Source organism: Catharus ustulatus, chromosome 4 (assembly GCF_009819885.2).
Source record: "Catharus ustulatus isolate bCatUst1 chromosome 4, bCatUst1.pri.v2, whole genome shotgun sequence".
Taxonomy (NCBI): Eukaryota; Metazoa; Chordata; class Aves; order Passeriformes; family Turdidae; genus Catharus; species Catharus ustulatus.
This window is the reverse complement of record NC_046224.1, coordinates 65,122,951-65,142,251: the sequence shown is the minus strand read 5'-3', so window position 1 is coordinate 65,142,251 and position 19,301 is coordinate 65,122,951. Positions and strand designations below refer to the sequence as shown.

The 19,301-nt window shown below is 40.8% G+C and overlaps 1 protein-coding gene across 2 annotated transcripts in view; it reads left to right on the top strand.

Annotated features, from left to right (window-relative positions):
- Positions 1-321: 321 nt before the first annotated feature.
- Positions 322-19,301, top strand: part of FBLN1 (fibulin 1) — a 79,567-nt gene continuing 60,587 nt past the window's right edge. The window contains exons 1-2 of one of the 2 annotated variants that reach the window (XM_033059025.1): positions 322-1,046; positions 15,723-15,822. In XM_033059025.1, the coding sequence (XP_032914916.1) occupies positions 971-1,046; positions 15,723-15,822 (176 nt within the window). In that variant the 5' untranslated portion in view covers positions 322-970. The remainder of the gene's footprint in view (positions 1,047-15,722; positions 15,823-19,301) is intronic. The other variant, XM_033059024.2, reaches the window with a different exon arrangement.

Genomic DNA, 19,301 nt, shown 5'->3' with positions numbered 1-19,301 from the left:
TCCACGTGGCACAACCTCCAAGTAAACACACAATGACTTCCAGCTATTTGTTTGTGTAAAATTGAGGGCAAAGTATACAGGGATGTTGAACTCTCAGTGTGTTTCCATCCCCATTTGTCTGCAAATATTATCTCTCTCATTATCTTAAAGATCTCAGCTATCTCAGCAACAGCATTGCCAGCTGGGTCCTTTGACCACTATCAGTGTTTCTGTTCCTGTTTAAATAAGATAAGGAGGTTTTAAAAAAAAAAAAAAAGAGACAGAGAGGGAGAGAGAGAGAGAGAAAGAAGGGAGGAGAGAAAGAGCAGAGCTGTCTCATTTGGATTGAAATTTTCATCGTGACTTCTTAAGAGGAGGGGGAGGGAAAAAGGGATTTTTATTTTCCCCACTGAATTTCATTGAAAGGTTCTAGAATGCCTCTCCTTTTTAAAATCTTATTTTATTGACAAAAGCTGTATTGGGGTAAAATCCACGGAAAGACCTAGAAGGGGGGTTGAGTATCTCCCCTTTAAAGGTTAAACCTCTGCTAGGTGGTTTCTTTTGTTTTGTTTTGATTTGCCTTGCCTTTGTGGCTTTCTCTTACTTGGAACCGAGAGAAGTCGCTGCACTTCTCCTTCACAGAATCAGTCACGCCGGCCCGAGGTTCACGCTGAGGATCTGCAGTTTTCCGAGCTCAAGGGAGTCACTTTTAGAGCGTGTGGGGGCGGTGGGGTATCTGAAGCAACAGGGTTCGTGCCTCCGAGCTGCGGTGACGGCTCTGTTCTGCCGAGCACTTGCAGGCTGTGTAATTAAGCGGGCAGGCACTGAATTAAATCTTTGTAAAGCCCACCGAGTGGGGGGTTCCTGCAAGCTCTTTTCCAACCGGTCTCAGGCGGCTGGGATAACAGCAGCAGCAACAGCGAGCGAAAAGGGGGAGCCCACTGGACGCCGCAGGAGAGCCGAGACCCGCTCGGAACAGCGCTCCCCGCTGATGGACACCCTCGGCGGGGCCCGGCCCCTGCGGCTGCTCCTGCTCCTGGCGCTGCTGCCTCCGCTCCGGGGACAAGGTAAGGGCAGGAGCGGCTCCAGCGCCCCGAGCCGCCGGGCTGTGCCCCGCCGGGATCCGCTGCGGGATGCGGGCTCCTGGCGTGGCACCGCGGGGCTCCGCACCGTGCTCCCCGCGCTGCCGTGCCGGGAGTGGGGCCCCCTTCTTCCCCGTGTGCCTGGACGTCCCGGCCAGGCTTTAAAGCGCCGCTGCCACGTCCAAGTGAGCAGAAAGGCGTGGTGTGCATCGGCCCCGCCGCTGCCCCCGCCGGTCCTGTTACCCCCGGGCAGGGTCCATACGGGGCTCTGCCGGGCGAGCTGTGCCATGGGAGAGGGGGAGTCGGTTCGCCCGACGGACACCCCGCCCGGGATCCAGCGCAGCTCGCCGGTATCGCAGGAATCGCGACATGTCGGGGCGGCACGGTGCCCCTCGTCCCCAGCGAGGTGATGGGTGCAAAACTGGCGGGCAGCAGAGGTGTCAGCTCTGACCTGCCGGAGACACAGCTACACCCGGAAAACATGGGAAACTACTAATTGAGATGCCAGAGGAGCGGGAGAAGAGCAAAGGAAAAGGTGCGGGGTTTTTGGAGACAAAATGTTGAGCATTTACGAATGATACCGTGTGATGTGGTTGCTTTGAAAGCAGGGATCTGGATCCAGGCCATGACTCCTTTTCCCTGTTGTACACTTTTTTCCTGATCTCTTAGTGCTGTCTGAAGAGAGGATGTGAACTTGATTTAATTCATTGTAGCAATCTCATGCAAATCTTAATTTGTACGAAATGACAATGAAAATCTTTGTCCTATGGTGATAATGAATTTATCACAGCTAACAGGTAAGTGACTTTTCCATTAGTGTAACCCCAAGGGGTCTATTGAGGTTTCATTACACTCCAGGCAAGTACTTGGAAACACATGGTCTCTGGCCTAGGCAGACAAAAGCCAGTGAACTAAATTGTTACTATCACAGTGTCTTGAGTCTTGGATTTTCGTGTAGCAGAGCACTTGCTACAGATATCCATCAAAATACTTGCTTTTGATAAAGCTGCTGTAGTGCTCTAAAAAGAAGGATGGAGTAAGATGGTCAGAAGAGCAGCATTCACCTCCAGAATCAAAATAACTCCTACTTTGTCTTAGACAACAGAGTACATCAGCAAAACTGTGGTTTTGATGTGTCACAGTGAGCAGACATAGTAATTTTAAGTGTTTAACATTATTGTAGAATATGAAAAATTTCACTTTGTAATAACCTCTGTACATTTGATCTTAGTTAGTGGATGGCTTTTTAGAAAACTTGGAAGTCATTAGATCTATTAATTCAGTTTTTTAAAGTTTTTTTAAACATTAAAATTGGCAGTAAAATGTATATCAGGTTTTTATTCCCAAATTGGAATCCATACTCTAACTTGACTGAGAATTTCTGTTTCTTTAAACTGAAAAGTACACTGGATAAAATTAGATATAAATGTCTGAAAGCAGGTGAGGATCCTTGCTTAGGAGATCAGCATTTAAAGAGTAGGCTTTGCTTGGGTGAAATAATTATTGAATAATATTAAATGTATAGAGTAATAATCTGTGTTTTGGAGGTAAATGAAGTAATTACATGGTGAGGTCATGTTGAAGTCTTTGAGCCTGTGCTCCCCTGCAGGTCTGGAATAAGGGGCCTTGGAGCAAAGAGGAGTTCATAGATGCTTTAGTGATACAACTGCCAAGTTAGTAGGACAGCATATTTATGAAATACAGCTTTCTTCTAAACTTTTTACCATCAGTTTTCTTAATTGCTTTTCCTTACTAATGAATCATCAAATCATCAGTAGCTCTTAAAGTCTTCATTCTGAAGAAACTAAAGGGACTGCCTTCAGGGGAACTGCCCAGTTCACATGAATATAGGTATGTACATCATTCCTTGCAAGAATAAGGAACTTAAAACATTCAATGATACAACTTTATTTTACTGTAAACATTGCATTATTTAACATGCATCAACTACCACAAACTGAAGAGATGAATTACATCACCATGGCCAGTCAGTGTATTAATAGTTCATCCTGTAGCTCTCTCTTTGGCACATCTTGGTACTACAGGCACAATTTTAACTCACTAAACATCTGGAAACACGTCTATTCAGGGGAAGCTTACAGTTGTAATAAAAAAAAGTTCCACTGACTTTGTGGAATGAGTTTTATTTTAAGATTATGATTTTTACATGTGCCTTTATAACAGTACATTTGTAAGAAGTATATGGGTGGAGGTAGGACACATAAAAGGCTAAATCTGTACTTTCTTGCATGGTATCATAGATAAAATCTGCCCCCAAAAAATCACACACTACCAGTTCTAAAACATGAGTGCTACCTCTAAATTAGCTTTTAGTTGAGTTTCATTTTAAAAGGCCATTTACAAAAATGACATTTTATTGCAATCAGGAGAAGAGCAAGATGTTAAAGCTCTTTGTTTTTCATCTGTGTAATTGAAAGCAGACGTGTTAGTGAAATCCAAGAGAAACCCCCATAAACCAGTTTATCAAGTTACTGCAGTGTATTTATATTGTTCTGTTAGGTTTCAGGCATTATCTGAGAATAAGTCAATGCATTTTCAAAAGTTATTTATTTGTCGTCCTACTTTAGCCCATTCTGCAAGTTTCATATCAACTTTACATGTGTTTTCAATAAATAGTTGTGTTAAGACCAACTTGTTTTACAATACCTCTCTTACTATTTTCTGAAATCAAAGATGGACTTTAGCCCTCTGGGACTTGACTGAAATAGTTAACTGGGACCATGAAAGATTTTGCTTTTGGTTTTTTGAGTTATAGATACTTCTAAAGAAGTAGGTGGTAAAATGAATTCAGTGAGCTGAGAAGCTGGGTTTACCTGATATAGTAAAATATCTGTAGAGAATAAAAGGGGATGAAACAGAGAAGGTCAAGAAAGAGAGAGCTGAAATCCAAATAAAACAACTTCAGGGCACAGGCAAGAATTTTAATAGTAACATAGAGTGGGTTAGTAGGAAAGAGATAAATGAACATAAGCTTTTGTGAAAATGTAGCAGAAAGTGGTGATTGACTGTTACAGGAAGCAAAGAAAACTAGTAAAGTTAAGAAATAACAAAGTAAGCAGGTAATTTTAGCCAAAATAGGCAGAAGATTTTGTAAACACTCTGGAAATGTTAGGCACTCATGTTTTTGTGTAGATTCAATGGAAGGAGATAGGCCAGGGGTGAGATTTTATTAAAGTCATCACAGAATTAAATTGGGAGGTTGGATAGCATTGCTCCAAGATAAGATGTAGAAGTGGAAGCAGAGGGTTGAGAAGATTGCAGGGTAAGAAAGAATAGAAAATTTGTCTGCAAAGAAATCCAATGAAGGAGTTGTCAGGAGAAAAAGAGAAAACGTAGGAAGAAGCTGCAACAACAAGAAAGTCTAAAAAGTAGAGAAAAAGTCAGTGCAGATGAGTGAGGAGTTCCAGAAAAATGGCCAGAATTACTGGCCATAATATTTTGTGAATAAAAATTAGCTTAGAAAGGCTCAGAATAAAGTCAAGTAAGTGGAGACGGAGTAGACAAGGACCTGCTATGATATACTGGGTGATTTATGTTGACAGTGAGGGAAAATTGTGACAGTCGCCTGCACGTTTATCAGTCTTGGCAAGGTTACCTTGTCCTCTGGTAAGACACAGGATAGTCCAGAATAAGTTGCGTTGAAAGTCTTCTCTGATCAACAGGATGCAGCATGCCTTAAGCATCTCCCCTGCTTGTACTCTTCTCAATATACCAACAAATCTTTGACTAAGGCAGATCAGGAAGTTTCTTCTGTTCATGTTTTAAAGCAAGCAACATTTCTACTTTCCCCCAGCACTTAGGAGTATTTTGTCTCTAATTTGTAGCTGTTATAATCCATCTCAGACTTAAAAGTTTTGAGAAATTGCCTTTTGGATTTGAGTATGTGCTGCTGTATCTTTGGAAGAAAATAAATTTCAAGATTCTCAGGGATTTTCATTCATACTCTTTTCAGTTAATGAAATTACTGTTACATTTTCATTCAAAGAAAGCTGATGTAGTTTTGGGTACTGAGTACATAGATACAGGAAGTACATTGTTTTCTGGGTTATGGTAGCACCACAAATGAGCAATGCTGCACAAAAGCACAGTATGTTTCCCAACAAATGGTTTATTTTGAGTCTAGTCAAAATCTGGATTGAGACTTTAATTTTAGTAATAAAGAAAGCAATACCAGAAAATATATATTTCTTTTCAGTGCTGAAGTGTACAGATGTAGAAATACTTTGTATGATACATTCCAGCTTTTTCGGGTGTTTCCAAGGATTTATGGAGCTTTGGAAGGATACAATGTGCAAATGCTACTCGCAGTAGATCCATTGATACTGCCACCTTCCAGCTTTGCTCTTGTCACTGGCTAAATTTCAGGTACTGAGTACTTTTAATATAAATGCTTAGTCAGAGAATCTGGGAGAGCAAGACACTGATTTGTGCCTTGGAATAGATAATTTCAAAATGAGGAAAGTCTCATGTAAGAGTTCTAGTAATATTTTCCCCTAAAATGAAACCTTTCCTTAAACATTGCTATATATATGCAAAAAATGGATCTGTATTTTCTTCCTGTTCTGTAAAGTCTGTGATTCCTTCCATACTTGAACCTTGACCCATTGTGCTATAAATTTTACCCCATCTGCTTAGTGTTTCCTGACTGTTCTTAAATATGACAATACTAGAATATCAGAATCTTTCCTCATTGTCCATAGTTTTTTTTATATTCACCAGTAAACATGTTGCCTACAGAGTAGATACATTTTATTTTAACAGTATATAATAACATAGTTATTATTGTTAATTTTCCAGTCAGATGAAATACAGAAATCCCAGTGTGAAAATATTTTTCCTGTAATCATTTTACTGGAATAGAAATCAAAATCATTTTACGGCAATAGAAATGCTTGAGCAAGCATGTTCAATATTCTGAGATGTGCTGCTCTGTCACATTCTCACACCCCTCTTATTTAAGTAGCTTTATTTTGGATATATACATATACCTGGACTCAATTCAAAGCTCTTAAAGGTCTACCTAAAGACTGTTATTTACTGCAGTACATTTTGGGTCATGGCCTTTATACAAATGAACAGAATGAGCAATAGGTTAATTTTCATATCCTAAATAAAACTTCCTAATCACACAGTTTTTCATTATTTGAAATGAGAAATCAAGAGAAGATTAAAATTTGCTCTTAAATGAAAAAGTCTTATGTGGCACTTTTCCTGTCAACATCCTGTGAAGTTATTTTATTATTTGCATGATTTTCTCATGGGGGAAGAGTGGAGGGCAACATTTAGCATGCATTTGTCAGGCAGAGCAGTTGCAGTTCTTCCAATTATGAGTCTTTTTTTGTGCGTCCTTCCATGTCATCTTGGTGAGTCTGGGTTCTTTAGTCCACCTATGTCCATCAGAGCTGTGAATGGACCATCTTTTTTCATGTTGTTGTGAGTATGTAAAGCTTGGGACAGAAACTACGTGTACTAAGTTGTTTGTACAATGCTGATTCAGTTGACTCCAAGTTTCTCTCAATACTTCCATATCTTCTAGAAATTTTCAGAACAGTCTTTATTCTTCTAGTCTTAATGTCTTATGATCTTCAGCCTCCTCATGGAAGCCCAGAAAATAACCTGTCCAGAAAGATGAAAAAAATTAAGTTAATTTCTTCCCAGAAAAAGCATCCTCAGGGAGCAGCAGTGTTCAGATACACAGAAGGTTGGGTATATAAGAGGTAACAACAAAAGAATGAATTGAAATAAGCTTTTGGAGTGAACAGTGAAATAATATATCATTAAAAAATTTCTGTTGTTGCTGAATGTATGAGATCTTGGAGCATAACAGCACATTGCCTAGACAAGTTGGGAATCAGCCTCACTTGGTATTGATTTTGAGCAACTACATAGACCTCTGCCCACAACTGACTGAAAGTACTGAGTAAGACAAGATAACTCCCAAGGCCTTCTATATCTTCATCTTTTCTGAGATATATACATATACATTTACACATGCACACATATATATATGTACATTTAAGATGCCTCATTCCTGCAATAGATGGAGTTGTCTTTTATAATTTTTAGTACCAATTGCCTACTTTCCCAAAAGATTTTTTTTTTTTTTTAGACCTGAGACATAATAAAAATGCTGCAGTAAAGCATGTGCTTTCCCCACTAGGGACATAATGGATGTTGCAGCATAGCATTGCCTCCATCAGGCCTGTCCTCATCGCCAGCTATTGTCTTGGAAGGTTTTAAGAACTTGTTTTATAAACTGCACACAGATATCTTATAAAATGAGGTTTGGCTGCATTTGAAAAATCCCCTAGTTGTGTGATGGCCGTTACTGGTGCTACCAGAGTCACATTCCCCATAAATGAGTGTTCTCCAGACCTAAAAAAATTTCCAGTAAAATCTTGGCCGTTTTCAAACCAACCACAAAACACACTAACATACCAGGCATTTCCTTTAGGGTGCTGCTGCTTTAGTTACTGTGCTAAGGGGGTTTCTTCAGTGATTTCAGCTGTCCTGAAATAATCACCCTCAGCTGAGAATCCATCTGAAAGTAAAGGTTCAAACTCTTTAAACATGTTTAGAGAGGATGTTATATTTTTTAGTTGCATGTGAATTGCGATTGTCTATCACCCCATAAAGCTCCAGTATGACTCCTCACACTTGGAGGAGAGAAGCCCAAAGTTGTAGATCCTCTTTCAGGGACTAGAGCAGGACAGGAAAGGGACAGCTGGTGAGGAACACAGCCTTACATCCTACTACATATGCATTGGGGAATTCCTCCTGGCCCCTGCTGCTATGGGTGTTAGGAGAAAGGGTGTCCTGGCTCCATGTTTTATGCTTTTATTATGAGGTTCAGGCTGTCATAGTCTTTAAGGGAGCCTGTAAGAACAACTGAGTGGAACAACTAACAATATCTTACTGTCCAAAGATGACTTGTGCCACAGTGTCTGTTCACTGTACCCCATCAGTGTATTGGTATATTTGATGAACAATCTGGAGGAGAAACAGCACTTCTCTGCAGAAAAAAAAGAGCTTCTTTTCACTTTGCATCTTTCTTTTCATACAAAATGGAAGAGGGGCATCTTCATTACAACTCCATCCTGAAGAGATCCATCACATACATTGTCTCAGATGAAGAATGCTCTCCTGCATTCCTCCCTTACTTCCAGTTCAAACTATTTGTTTCAGGCCAGATTTTCTGTTGTACATATTTCCCTTTCATGGTTTCAGGTCTCCTCCACCCTTTCCCTTACTCTGTGTGCCTAATCCCTAGTTTTACACACAATATGAAGTTGCAGCAAAGCTGTATTTGTCATGTTAGTCTATTACCAGTTGGACCTTTGAAGTCAGCTGGCTTCCCTCTTGTCTAAACATTTCTCTAGGTCTATTCAATACCTTAAGTGGCCAGCCAGAGTGTGTTTGCATTGCCAGAGACAGCGTTTCCACAGTTTGTTGTAAGAAGAGTTAAAAAATGAAGAGTACAAATCCCAGCTGCCAACACTTAACTGCTGTCCCTGCTACAAAAGCAGCTGACTTTGGCCACCTGATAGCAGCCAGGTGTCATTGTTCAGGAGGAATTAATGGTATAGCAGATCAGGCCAAGCACACTTTGTTTGCCTTGAGCAGAGGGGAGCCTTAGTTAAAGGAATATGCAGTTGCTGTAGTTTTGTGAGAATGCAGATGTAAAGGGAGATTGGAAGACAAAGAATGCGACTCTGAGTATTATGTCTGGCCAGTCTGTCATTCTAAGGATCAAATTCTGTAAGTAGATTTGAAATTTTTTTCCAGCTGGCATTTAGATGGATGAGCATCACTAGGAAGAGAGGTTTTTTCAGAAAGGTACTCAGTTACTGTTGAAAGTGGTTTTCTTACTGGAAATCTAAACCAGTTGTAATCACGAGTTCCAAAAATTCTGCTGACGTACTGTTACTGAAACATGTTGGATTAGTGCTGAGCTCTCACAGAGTCTATCAGTTGCCTGTATCCTCATATGCTGATAAGTGATTATCATGTTTTGTTTTCTCACATTCCACAGTGCTGAGCCTCTGTTACAGAGTAAATTGAGTGAAGAGAAAGATCTGCACCGAATCTCGCAAACATAATCAATTCACATGCTTAAAGGATTATAAACATCTTAATAAGAAGGTGTGATTTTGACCCCTTGACTTCACTCACGGGAACTCGCTTCCAAATCCATACCCAACTACAACTGGTTATATGGGCTGACAAATCGAGGAGTTTGAGGGTCACATCATTGACCCTGAAGAACAGGCAATCCTAACTGGCACTGGCTTGGTGGGTCCACCTAGGCTCAGGTGTCCCTTTGGTTTGGTTTCACCATCAGGTTGATAAATGTTCCATATATCAGTGGTGAGTAATGAGCAGCTATCCAGTCCTGGACTGTAGATAAGCCTTTCCATTAGAGGCAGCTGTGCAGAATAGCTACTGCTGTAGATTGTTACCTAAAAAAAAAAATCCCTTTTTGATCTAGCTGGAATGCTACTGCTATGAAATGTATCCAGTTCTCATTATTTCTGCTTATTTGCACAAGAAACAATTCAGGGTTTCTCATTCCAGGAATCATGCTTTTGGGTAATGTTCTTCAGTTTATTTTTCTGTTGCAGAAAATATTCACTGCAGCAGCTGATAAGCAATTGTTGCATCATAGAAGTCTAAGGTTATGCAGATATTAACTTCATTTCTTGCTTTGAACTCTCACAAGTTATGGCAATCCTGTTAAAATTAGCAAACTACCTTTTTTTAAAAAACAACCTTTGCTTGTATACATGCTGTCTGTGTAAATATAGTTCAGAACTAGCACATGAATGCATCATGCACACATAATGTTTGAATATTTTGGACCTTAATCATGCCCTATCTGATAGATTTTCTTCATGACATCTTTTGTAAAATCTGAGAATTTAGCTCCAGCTGTGTTTTTACTGTCTCCTTCCCAATATTCCTGAAATCTCTCTTAAAATCCATCAAACACCAGGTATCCATTAGCATAGGCTTCCTTGCTGTTACCATACTAACAGAGCTCAAGTTCTTTTGGATGCCCTGCTGCATGAACTTTTGTACAGGAGCAAAGAAGTGATAAAGCTGCATTGGATTTTATCCAAAATAAACCTGGGATTTTCTGAACGAATCAGTTAGCATGCAAAATTACTGTATCTGATGAAAATGGAGTTAACATGCTCCCCTATTAACAGAGCTCTGGTTTATCCTCATATTTTTCTGTCTTGTGATACCAGCATTTCTCAATTTTACAAAATGGATCTGACGCTGTATTCTTGTATGTTGCAACTTTCCGGTAGGGTTTCTCCCCACAAATAAAAGGGCACTTTTAATCTGAACACAGATGATGTCATCAGCATTTCCCATAAGGGCTTTGTCTTTAGGATGCCTGAGATTTCTCTGGCTGACTTGCATGAAACATTGTACACTTGGCAAAATTGTTGGAGGAGCACCAGGTTCAGTGGAGTAGTACTGTTATTCCTATTTGATCATTATTGGCACTGCAGCTCTGAGGTGTGCCAGGAACCCACCAGCTGAAGTAAGAGACATATGGTTACAGTCAAGGGAAAATAAAACCTGTTCTTTTCAGTGAAATTCCTTGAGATGTCATAATCGGAGTAGTTTCTACCTTCTGCTCCCACTGCCTGATTCTTTGCCCACCCTGCAGTACCAGCTCATACTTAGGAGAGGCTCCAAAGAGGCCACAGCCCCTCTGTGCTGTTAGTCCCCTGAAGAGGGTGTAAGAAGGCACAAATGGCCTCAGTATGAACTTTTTACTCAAGGATTTCCAACTGAGAGCCACATGAATGTGCACATGTGTATAGTTGAATCTGCAACAAAACTGCAGCTGGGAAAACTGTCCTGTTTCTAAACACTCATTAGCAACTCTTAATGCCCAAATAGAATCACTTCTAGTGCAAGCAGAAGTTGACACCCAATATGTGAGGCACACACTGAGATTTTGAAAGAGTAAGGATTTGCATGTGAATTACCTTTTTTAAAACAAAGCCAAGAGAAAATGTTTTTCACTGTTTGATTGTTGTGTTTTAGAAGAATGGCCTTGAGGGTGGAGTGCTTTTTTTACTGTTGTTTTTCACTTCACTCTATTCTCAGGAGATATTTGGCAGGATCTTTAGAGGATATGAATTGTGATGTCACCAAAACAATGGGTCTGGACCACAGTTCTCCTTCAACAAACTCTCCGTGATCCTTCGTTGTGTGGATGCATTCCTTCAGACAAGTTTGCTTAGCTTGGCCTGCTTTGAATTCTTGGGTTATTTGGTTGGAGTAGAGGTGTGTTGCCAGGGCTTGGAGGGAAGCGCTGGTGTCCTGAGCCAGGGATTGTCCTTCTGGGGAGGAACTTGGCTAAAGACTCATGTGTACAAAGCCCTGCAAAAACCTGTAGCCAGCTCTGCATTTCAGTTAAATGTGTATCATTTTTCAACACACTTAAGATTGATTGCAGACAGCAGCACTAAAAATAAGGCTATTTGTAATCCTTTGTATGAAATTTGATGCATATGATGTTTGTCAGCCAGAGGGCCCCAGACAGGGTCCCTATTCCCAAAGAAGAGCTTAGACACAAATGCATGGATTTCATGCAGGGAGTTATTTACTAGACTGGTTTAATCTGAAGTATTATAAATTGCACTTAGCTTTCAGTCACTGGCATGAATTCTGGACACACTGAGAAATTCAAGAGAAATACTACCTTGACACAGTAATGACAGTATTTTTCTCATTATTTTTGGTAAGACTAGAAGAATGACCTGGGTCATAGAATACAGAGCACTGTTATAAACTAACACTTAAATGTAATTCTGCTTGTAAGTATAATGATTTTCTTACTAAAACATGTTTGGTTTACTTGATCCCATAATTCTGTTTGTTGTTTACTGTAATAATACTATAATACTGCAATATTTGTTGACAGGAACTATGTCCTTTCACAGGTTTTCCTTATCTATGCTTAAAATGGTCTGTTTCTCCCACTTCCTCGTAATTTAGCAGGACTTTGATCCACCTGGTCATCTTCCTAATCTTTATTTACACATTTTTCATTTTGATGTAATCTTTCCTAAGCAGGGAAAGTCAGAATTCTGTGCAATACTACAGAGCTTTGCACTGTAGAATTGATAACTGCCTGAAGAGTACCTACCTCAAAATGACTGATGCATCCTAAAATCTTGCTTAACGCTTTCATTTTTGCTTTGAATTTTAATCACTGGTTGGCAATATAAGTTGTTCCCTGCAAAAAAACCTTGAATTACTGGAGGCAATTACCTTCTCTATGTGCTTTTAGCTGCTTTTGCCTTCCCCACATGTGAATATCTGCCAGCTGAGCAGATACAAACTCTATCTGATGTGTGTCAGATTGATCATGAAGAGTTTTAAGTATTTCAACTTATTTTAATAACGGCAACAAGTTAGGTGGTGGCTATGTAGATAAATGGAAGGCTCCTACCTCAGGAGCACCTGAGAATGATTGCTTTGTAACTGCTGTAACCAGAGGAGACAGATACTTGTCCTTACCAAACTCTGCAGAAAGTAATTTGTGAAGATGTAGTCTTGTCTATAATGTGGCTGCCTGTTGAAATGTGTTCATTTCAGAAGTGCTTGGGCCAAAACTAAAGATGAGACAATCATACGTGCTTCCTGTTCTGCCACCAGCTTGATATGTAATTTGGGCAAGTCATTTCATCCTTCTGTACTTTATCTTCTCCATAAAATGCAAGTACATGAGATTTGCCTTCCTCTGTGCAACAAACAGATGGAAGGATCTTACTTATTTTTCATTAAGTAATCACTCACAGGATCATTTAGGTTAAAAGGGACTTCTTGAAATCCTTCAGAGTTTAGGCACTCTCACAGTAAGGGGATGTTGTCTTGTGTTCAGATGGACCTTCGTATGGTATAACTTGTGTCTAGTGTCTCTTGTCAGTGAACACTATGAAGAGGAGTCTGGCTCCCACTTCATCCCTTCCTCTCACATATTTATAAAAAACCATCAGATCCTCATCTAAGCTTTCTGTTCTCTGGACTGAACAGTCCCAGCTCTTCTTGCCTCTTCTCATATGAAATACACTCCAGTGCATAAATTGTCTTGGAGGCCCTGCACTGGACTCAGTACATCAAGTCCATGTCTTTCTTGAAATGGGGAGCCCAGGACTGGACACAGACCTTTAGATGTGGTTTCATCAGTGCTCTGCAGAGGGGAAGGATCACATCTCTCCGTGTGCTGCCAATGTTCTGTCTAATGAAGTCTAGGATGGGTGGGCCTCTGTTGCTGGGAAAGTGCATTGCTGTCTTACAGTTAGCTTGGAGTCCATCAGGACACCAAGGTCCTTTTTTGCAGAGCTGTTTTACAGCTGGCAGAGCCTCAGTGTGCACTGCTGCATAAGCCTTATTCCCCAGAAGCAGGAGTTTGCATTTCCCTTTGGAGAGCTTCCTGAGGTTCCTGTTGGTCCATTTCTCCAGCCTATTGAGGTTCCTCTGGATGGCAGCATGACCCTCTGGTACATCAGCCACTCCTGCCAGACTTGAGCTGGTGGAGGGTGCACTGCTTCCCCATGGCCACCTCACTGTCTGCTTACCTAAAGTGTCCATTGTCAGCTTGTGTGTAATGATGTTATAGGAGATGGTGCCGAAAGCCTCGTGTCGTGGGAAACAGCATCAGCTCCCTCATCTCCTAAACCAGCCACCTCCTTGTCAAAGACTGTGAGATAATTAACTAATCATGTACTTAATCATCATGCTTAATGCATGATATACTCTTCATAAATCCAGGCTGACTTCTGCCAGCCACGTTCTTGTCCTTCATGTGTTTGGACATTGTTTCCAGAAGGATTTACTCCACCACCTTCCCAGAGAATGAGAATAGTGTGCCAAATGGGCAAAAAGCCAATGGCCTCCTGATCTGTATCAAAAATAGTTTGACCAACAGGGCCAAAGCAGTGATTTTTCCCACTGGAGAAGGCCACACCTTAAGTTCTGTGTCCACTTCTGGGCCCATCACTACAAGAAAGACATTGAGGGGTTGGAGCATGACCAGAGAAGGGAATGCAGCTGGGGAAGGTTCTAGAGTATCAGGAGCAGCTGAGGGAGCTGCAAAGGCTCAGCCAGAAGAAAAGGACACTCAAGGGGAACCTTCTCACTTTCTACAGCTCCCTGACCGGAGGGCGCAGCCAGGTGGGGTTTGGGCTCTGCTCCCAAGGAGCAAGGGACAGGACAAGGCTGAATGTCTTCAAGTTGTTCCAGGGGTTGTGCAGGTTGGACATCAGGAGGAATTTCTTCATTGAAAAGTTGCTCAGACATTGGCAAGGATGGCCCACTGTGGTGGTGGAGGTGGAGTCCTCATCCCTGGAGGTGTCCAAGGAGTGACTGGATATGGCACTCAGTACTCTGGTCTGGGTGACATGGTGAGGATCGGCCACAGGCTGGACTTTATCTCAGAGGTCTTTTCCAACCTGAGTGATTCCATGATTCTATAAGAGGTTGACCAGCTTGTAGTTTCCCAGATCTTCTCTGTTGTCCTTCTTGAAGTCAGGGAGACACTTATTCTCTTTCATCCTTCAGGAACTCCTCTTATTCACCATGCATTCCAAGATTATGTATGTAGCCTGTCAGTATCATCATCCAACTCCCTCAGCACTCATGGGTGAAACTTGTAAGGGCCATCAGTCAAAAAACTTAGGAAATCATTAGAAACCTGAGCCTCTGGATAACCTGATAGGGTTTTTACATAGTTTGCATATTTGTTACACAAGGAGCTGTTCAGTGCTCAGACTACAAGATAATTAATAGAAAAATGTGACTCATGTTTTATTCCAAGTTCTGATACACCTGCTGTGCAGTGAACTTTTGCACTTGGAATATGAAGCAAACCTCTAGTGCTTTTCAGTTCATTAACTTTATTCAGTTTTATTAAATTAGAAGCTTGCAAAAATATACTCTACACAAATAATTGTCTTCAGAGTAGTTTTCACCTTAATTTCAGTGTTGATATAAGTTGTTAACAGGATTAATTTTTTTTTGTATGTTAAGTGATCAAAATACCGTGTACCTTTTTGTTCCTCTCTACTCTTGCATTTACAGACATACTTCTGAATAAAAAATTGAAAACAGATTAACTGGATAATAATCTCAGGAAAAAATAGTTCTGCAAAAATTCTTGTAATGAAATTCATCTGTTTTTCATATCAGGTATTTGATTTTTTTCCTGTATTCTTCAGGATTTTAAAAGGTTGTTTATTGCTACTGCTGCTTTTGATAACAAAGGAGTGCAATCCCAAAGATCCTTTTATTTGGCAGGAATATTTGAACTGGTTTCTGCCAGTGTATCAGTCCCTAGACTGTGTCTTTGTCTTTTGGAAGGTTAGGAGAAAATGCCGTTTGCTTCACCAAGAAGGAAAACCTCCAGCACTGGGCTTTATTGCAAGGTCCTGACAGGTGCTTTGTTTGTCCATTGCTGCTTTTTGTATGGGTGCCCTGTTCTGTGTGTGAGTCATGGAGGGAAAATCTGATTTGCTTGTGTTTGATTGGGCTTTTTTAACTGGCAGATGCAATACCATTTATTAAGGTTGTATTAAATATATTGTGTTTTTCTCTTTTTCCTCATTTCTGCAGATCTGTCAGTGGAAGAATGCTGTGACAAGGGTGTTGAATGGGCAAATAAAAACAGACTATGTGCTTCTCTGCCGTTAATATCCGAGTCTAGAGAATGCAGGTACATAGTTACATATTATCTATTAACACACAGTTTATACTCTGATGTGAAACCATAGGAATGGCAGGTATTAAAGCCAACTTACAAGATGAAGCACCCAGCTCTTATATCCCAGCTTTTGAATTCCATGTGTAGCCCTGGGGAGAGTACCTTCTGAGTGCCTTCTTTTCATCCATAAGTTCTTTTAATTTTTGCTGTCAGTCTAGTGTAGGTTCACCCAGCCCTAACCCATGTGGCACATACTGTCTCTTACTCAGAGATTTTCCCACTGTGCTCTGCTCGCAGGGCTTGGGCTCTCCCTGCAGTCAGGACATCTCAGTGTGGCTGCGCTGTCACCAAGCTGGTTGTGAATCTGGGCACATTTCTGGGCAAACTTTTATAAAGAAACCCAGCAGACCCTGCACATGACTAATCAATGATTTGACTAAGTACATGTGTGTGTATGTACATGAGGCGGTCTTCTGTGCTGCTACACAGGTAATTGTCCTGCGGTCCTTGGTTGACTCAAACTTTCAGTTCCCTCAAGAGCGATTCGAGGAGATTCCTAGTTAGTCCAGCTTAGGAAAGGAACCTACAAGAAAGATGGAGAGAGACTATTCACAAGGACTTCATGCTGACAGAGAGTAGGTTTAGATTATAAGCCACACCATTTTGACTAAAATTTTGGTCTGAACTCAAAAGTGCAGCTTGTAATCAGGTGTGGCATATATATGGACAAAGAATGAAAAGTTGCTGTTTTAGTTTGGAGGACAGGTGTCTACTGAGAAAGACAGGACCTTCTCTTTGAAATGGAGAATGTAAACCCCCTCCCTCCAAATTATTATAATTTTGAAATCAAGGGGCTCTCAGGCAAAGATATCAGAATTAGGAATAACAGTTCTTTACTAGGGAAATTAAAATAGAAATACAGTACTACAAAGAAACAAACTCCAAACCCTGACACAGTCAGAGTACAACCTGACACCCTGTCAGGCAGGGTGTTGGTAGCAGTCCCATTAAATGGTGGCTGCATCCTCCTGCAGTGACAGATGTGGCTCAGTTGGAGCAGTGCTCCTGTACAAGGTGCAGTTTCCCTCCGGAGCTCCAGGGGTGATGTGGAGAAATCCAGTTTTCCTCTGGAGTCCAGTGGAGAAAGGGGCTCCCTTAGTGTCCCAAAACCTCTGTTTTTATCTTGGTAAGAAATGTTGGGCTCTTCCCCTGGCTGGAGCAACTTCCAATGGGATACAGTAATTTTATCAGTCCCACAGTGGGACTCAATGGCCATTAGCAGAAAATGACTGGCTGGAGGAAGGATGGGTTGTGAAAAGATAAAGAACACTGCCCTGCCTGGTTTCAATGGATGGCCCATTAGCAGAATATCTCCTGTGGAGATAAGGATCACTGCCCCCACCCTCAACAGATGGTGATAGAATAGATACCTTTTATCACACTCTGTATTGTAACCCAAGGCAGTTGCCGACACCCGGACGTGCGGCTTATAATCGTGAAATTACTGTAGATGTTATGAAGAAATTTTTCCCTGTGAGGCTGATGAGGCACTGGCACAGGTTGCCCAGAGAAGTTGTGGCTGCTCCTGGATCCCTGGAAGTGTCCAAGGCCAGGCTGGATGGGGCTTGGAGCAACCTGGGAAGGTGTCCCTGCCCATGGAAGGATGGGTAGATGAGATGAGCTTTAAGGTCTCCTCCAACCCACACCACTCTGTGTTTCTATGAAATGTATTTGACTGTAGAAAATAGAACCCTTCAGTTAGTATACAGATTTCTTAATCCTATGAAGAATTGATAGGATATTTCTGTTTGGTAATCTACTAAGTGAAATAATGAAGGCAGATGTTTAATTAAGATTTTGATTCTACTGTATCTCTTATGTTATTGTGGCATTTGTACTTTTTATGTCAACGATAGTTTGAATTATTTGTGCTGCTACATGCACTTGTTACATTTAATTAGTGGAGCTAACAATTGGCAGTTTGAGAGGCAGCTTCATAGAGAAATTTGCATTTTAAACACGTTACTTTGCTCCCCTCTAATCAAATGGATTGCAAAGCGATTTAACCTTGGTAATTGTAGAAGTGGTGGGTTGATCTTTATTACAGAAAAAATGTGTCTTCCAGGGAAGTTTATCCATGTTTTCTGACTTTTGCATTTATACTGGCATCAAAAGCAGTCTCTTGCACAGAAGACTTGACAGATAGAAAATAAATGCCAATTTAGGAAATACTTGAAGAGTCATAAGAATTACAGACAAAACAGAGGCAAGAAAAACAGGAAATCAGATTTATTGAGTATCTTGATGATTTAATCATTATTTGATTTAATGCGAGTTGAAATTCTGCTGTAAATAATTTATTCTTCAAAAGATTTTAATTTTAGAGACTCATTAGGACTTTATAGGAACTGGAAAAAAGAGCTCACTAATGATTCATCCAGCTTTTACGCATAACTGAGGTCTAGTTAAGAAATTTATTCTAGTAAAATAAAAGGCACGTATTCTGTGAGAGGTATGAGCACTTCTTGACAAAACCCTTGGTTGAACTACTCAGTTCAGTTTATTCATGACTGCAGGCTCATCCTGAATCTTGGTTTCACTCTAAAAGTGACTCAGTAAAATTGGCACCTTGGAGCACTTTTTTAACCATCAATATTATTTTATTCCAGTTATGATTGCAAACTGGCACATCTGTAAGAGGTACAAAAAAAAAATCAATCACTTTAGGATGCCGTTTCAGACACAAAGGTCAGGGCCAAATTCAACTCCTAACTGCTGTTGTAACTGGAGCCAGAAGGAGCAATGAGGGAGCATGATTCTTTTTGCAGACACGTAAGGGTAATGACGCTGATATTCTACATTTATTCCTGCTGCACAAAGATGGGAACAGACCTGAATTCATTGCCCTTGCTGAGGTCTAGGCAAATGAGACTAGAGGATTGAAAAATAGAATGCCTTATTGGTCGCAGATTTTCAAAATAACTTGACTCCTACTTAGACTCCTGCATGAAGTGGGAGTTACTGGGGGCCGCATGTCAGCATTCCTGTGGTTGTTTAAACCCCAGCTGGGATCCCCTGACCATCTAGTGCAATGCAGTGTTGTCCATCTGACTTGAGTGGTCTAGAAAAGTGGAGGGGTAGAAAGCCATATCCCTTGATGCCAGGGGGAGTTGTTCACCCTGTGTATTTCAGCTTCATTTTGCAAGATTAGCAGATGAATATAAGGGGAAAACATTCTGAAGTGAACAGGTTTGATAAAGTTCCTGAAGTAATGGGGATTTTTTGCAGTTACAGTGCAAAGACTGTGCAACACAGAAGAGAACGGATGTGAGTGCTTTCCCCAGTACATTTTACAAGAATTTCCATGCTGGTTTTGAATTATGTGTTTAGAATAGTAATAACTTATTGGTGTCTGAGATTCAGCCCCTTCTTCAAAGGAAGCCCATCGCTAGAGTCTGTTGTTTGTGTGAAGAACCAACTGCCTTATTGAG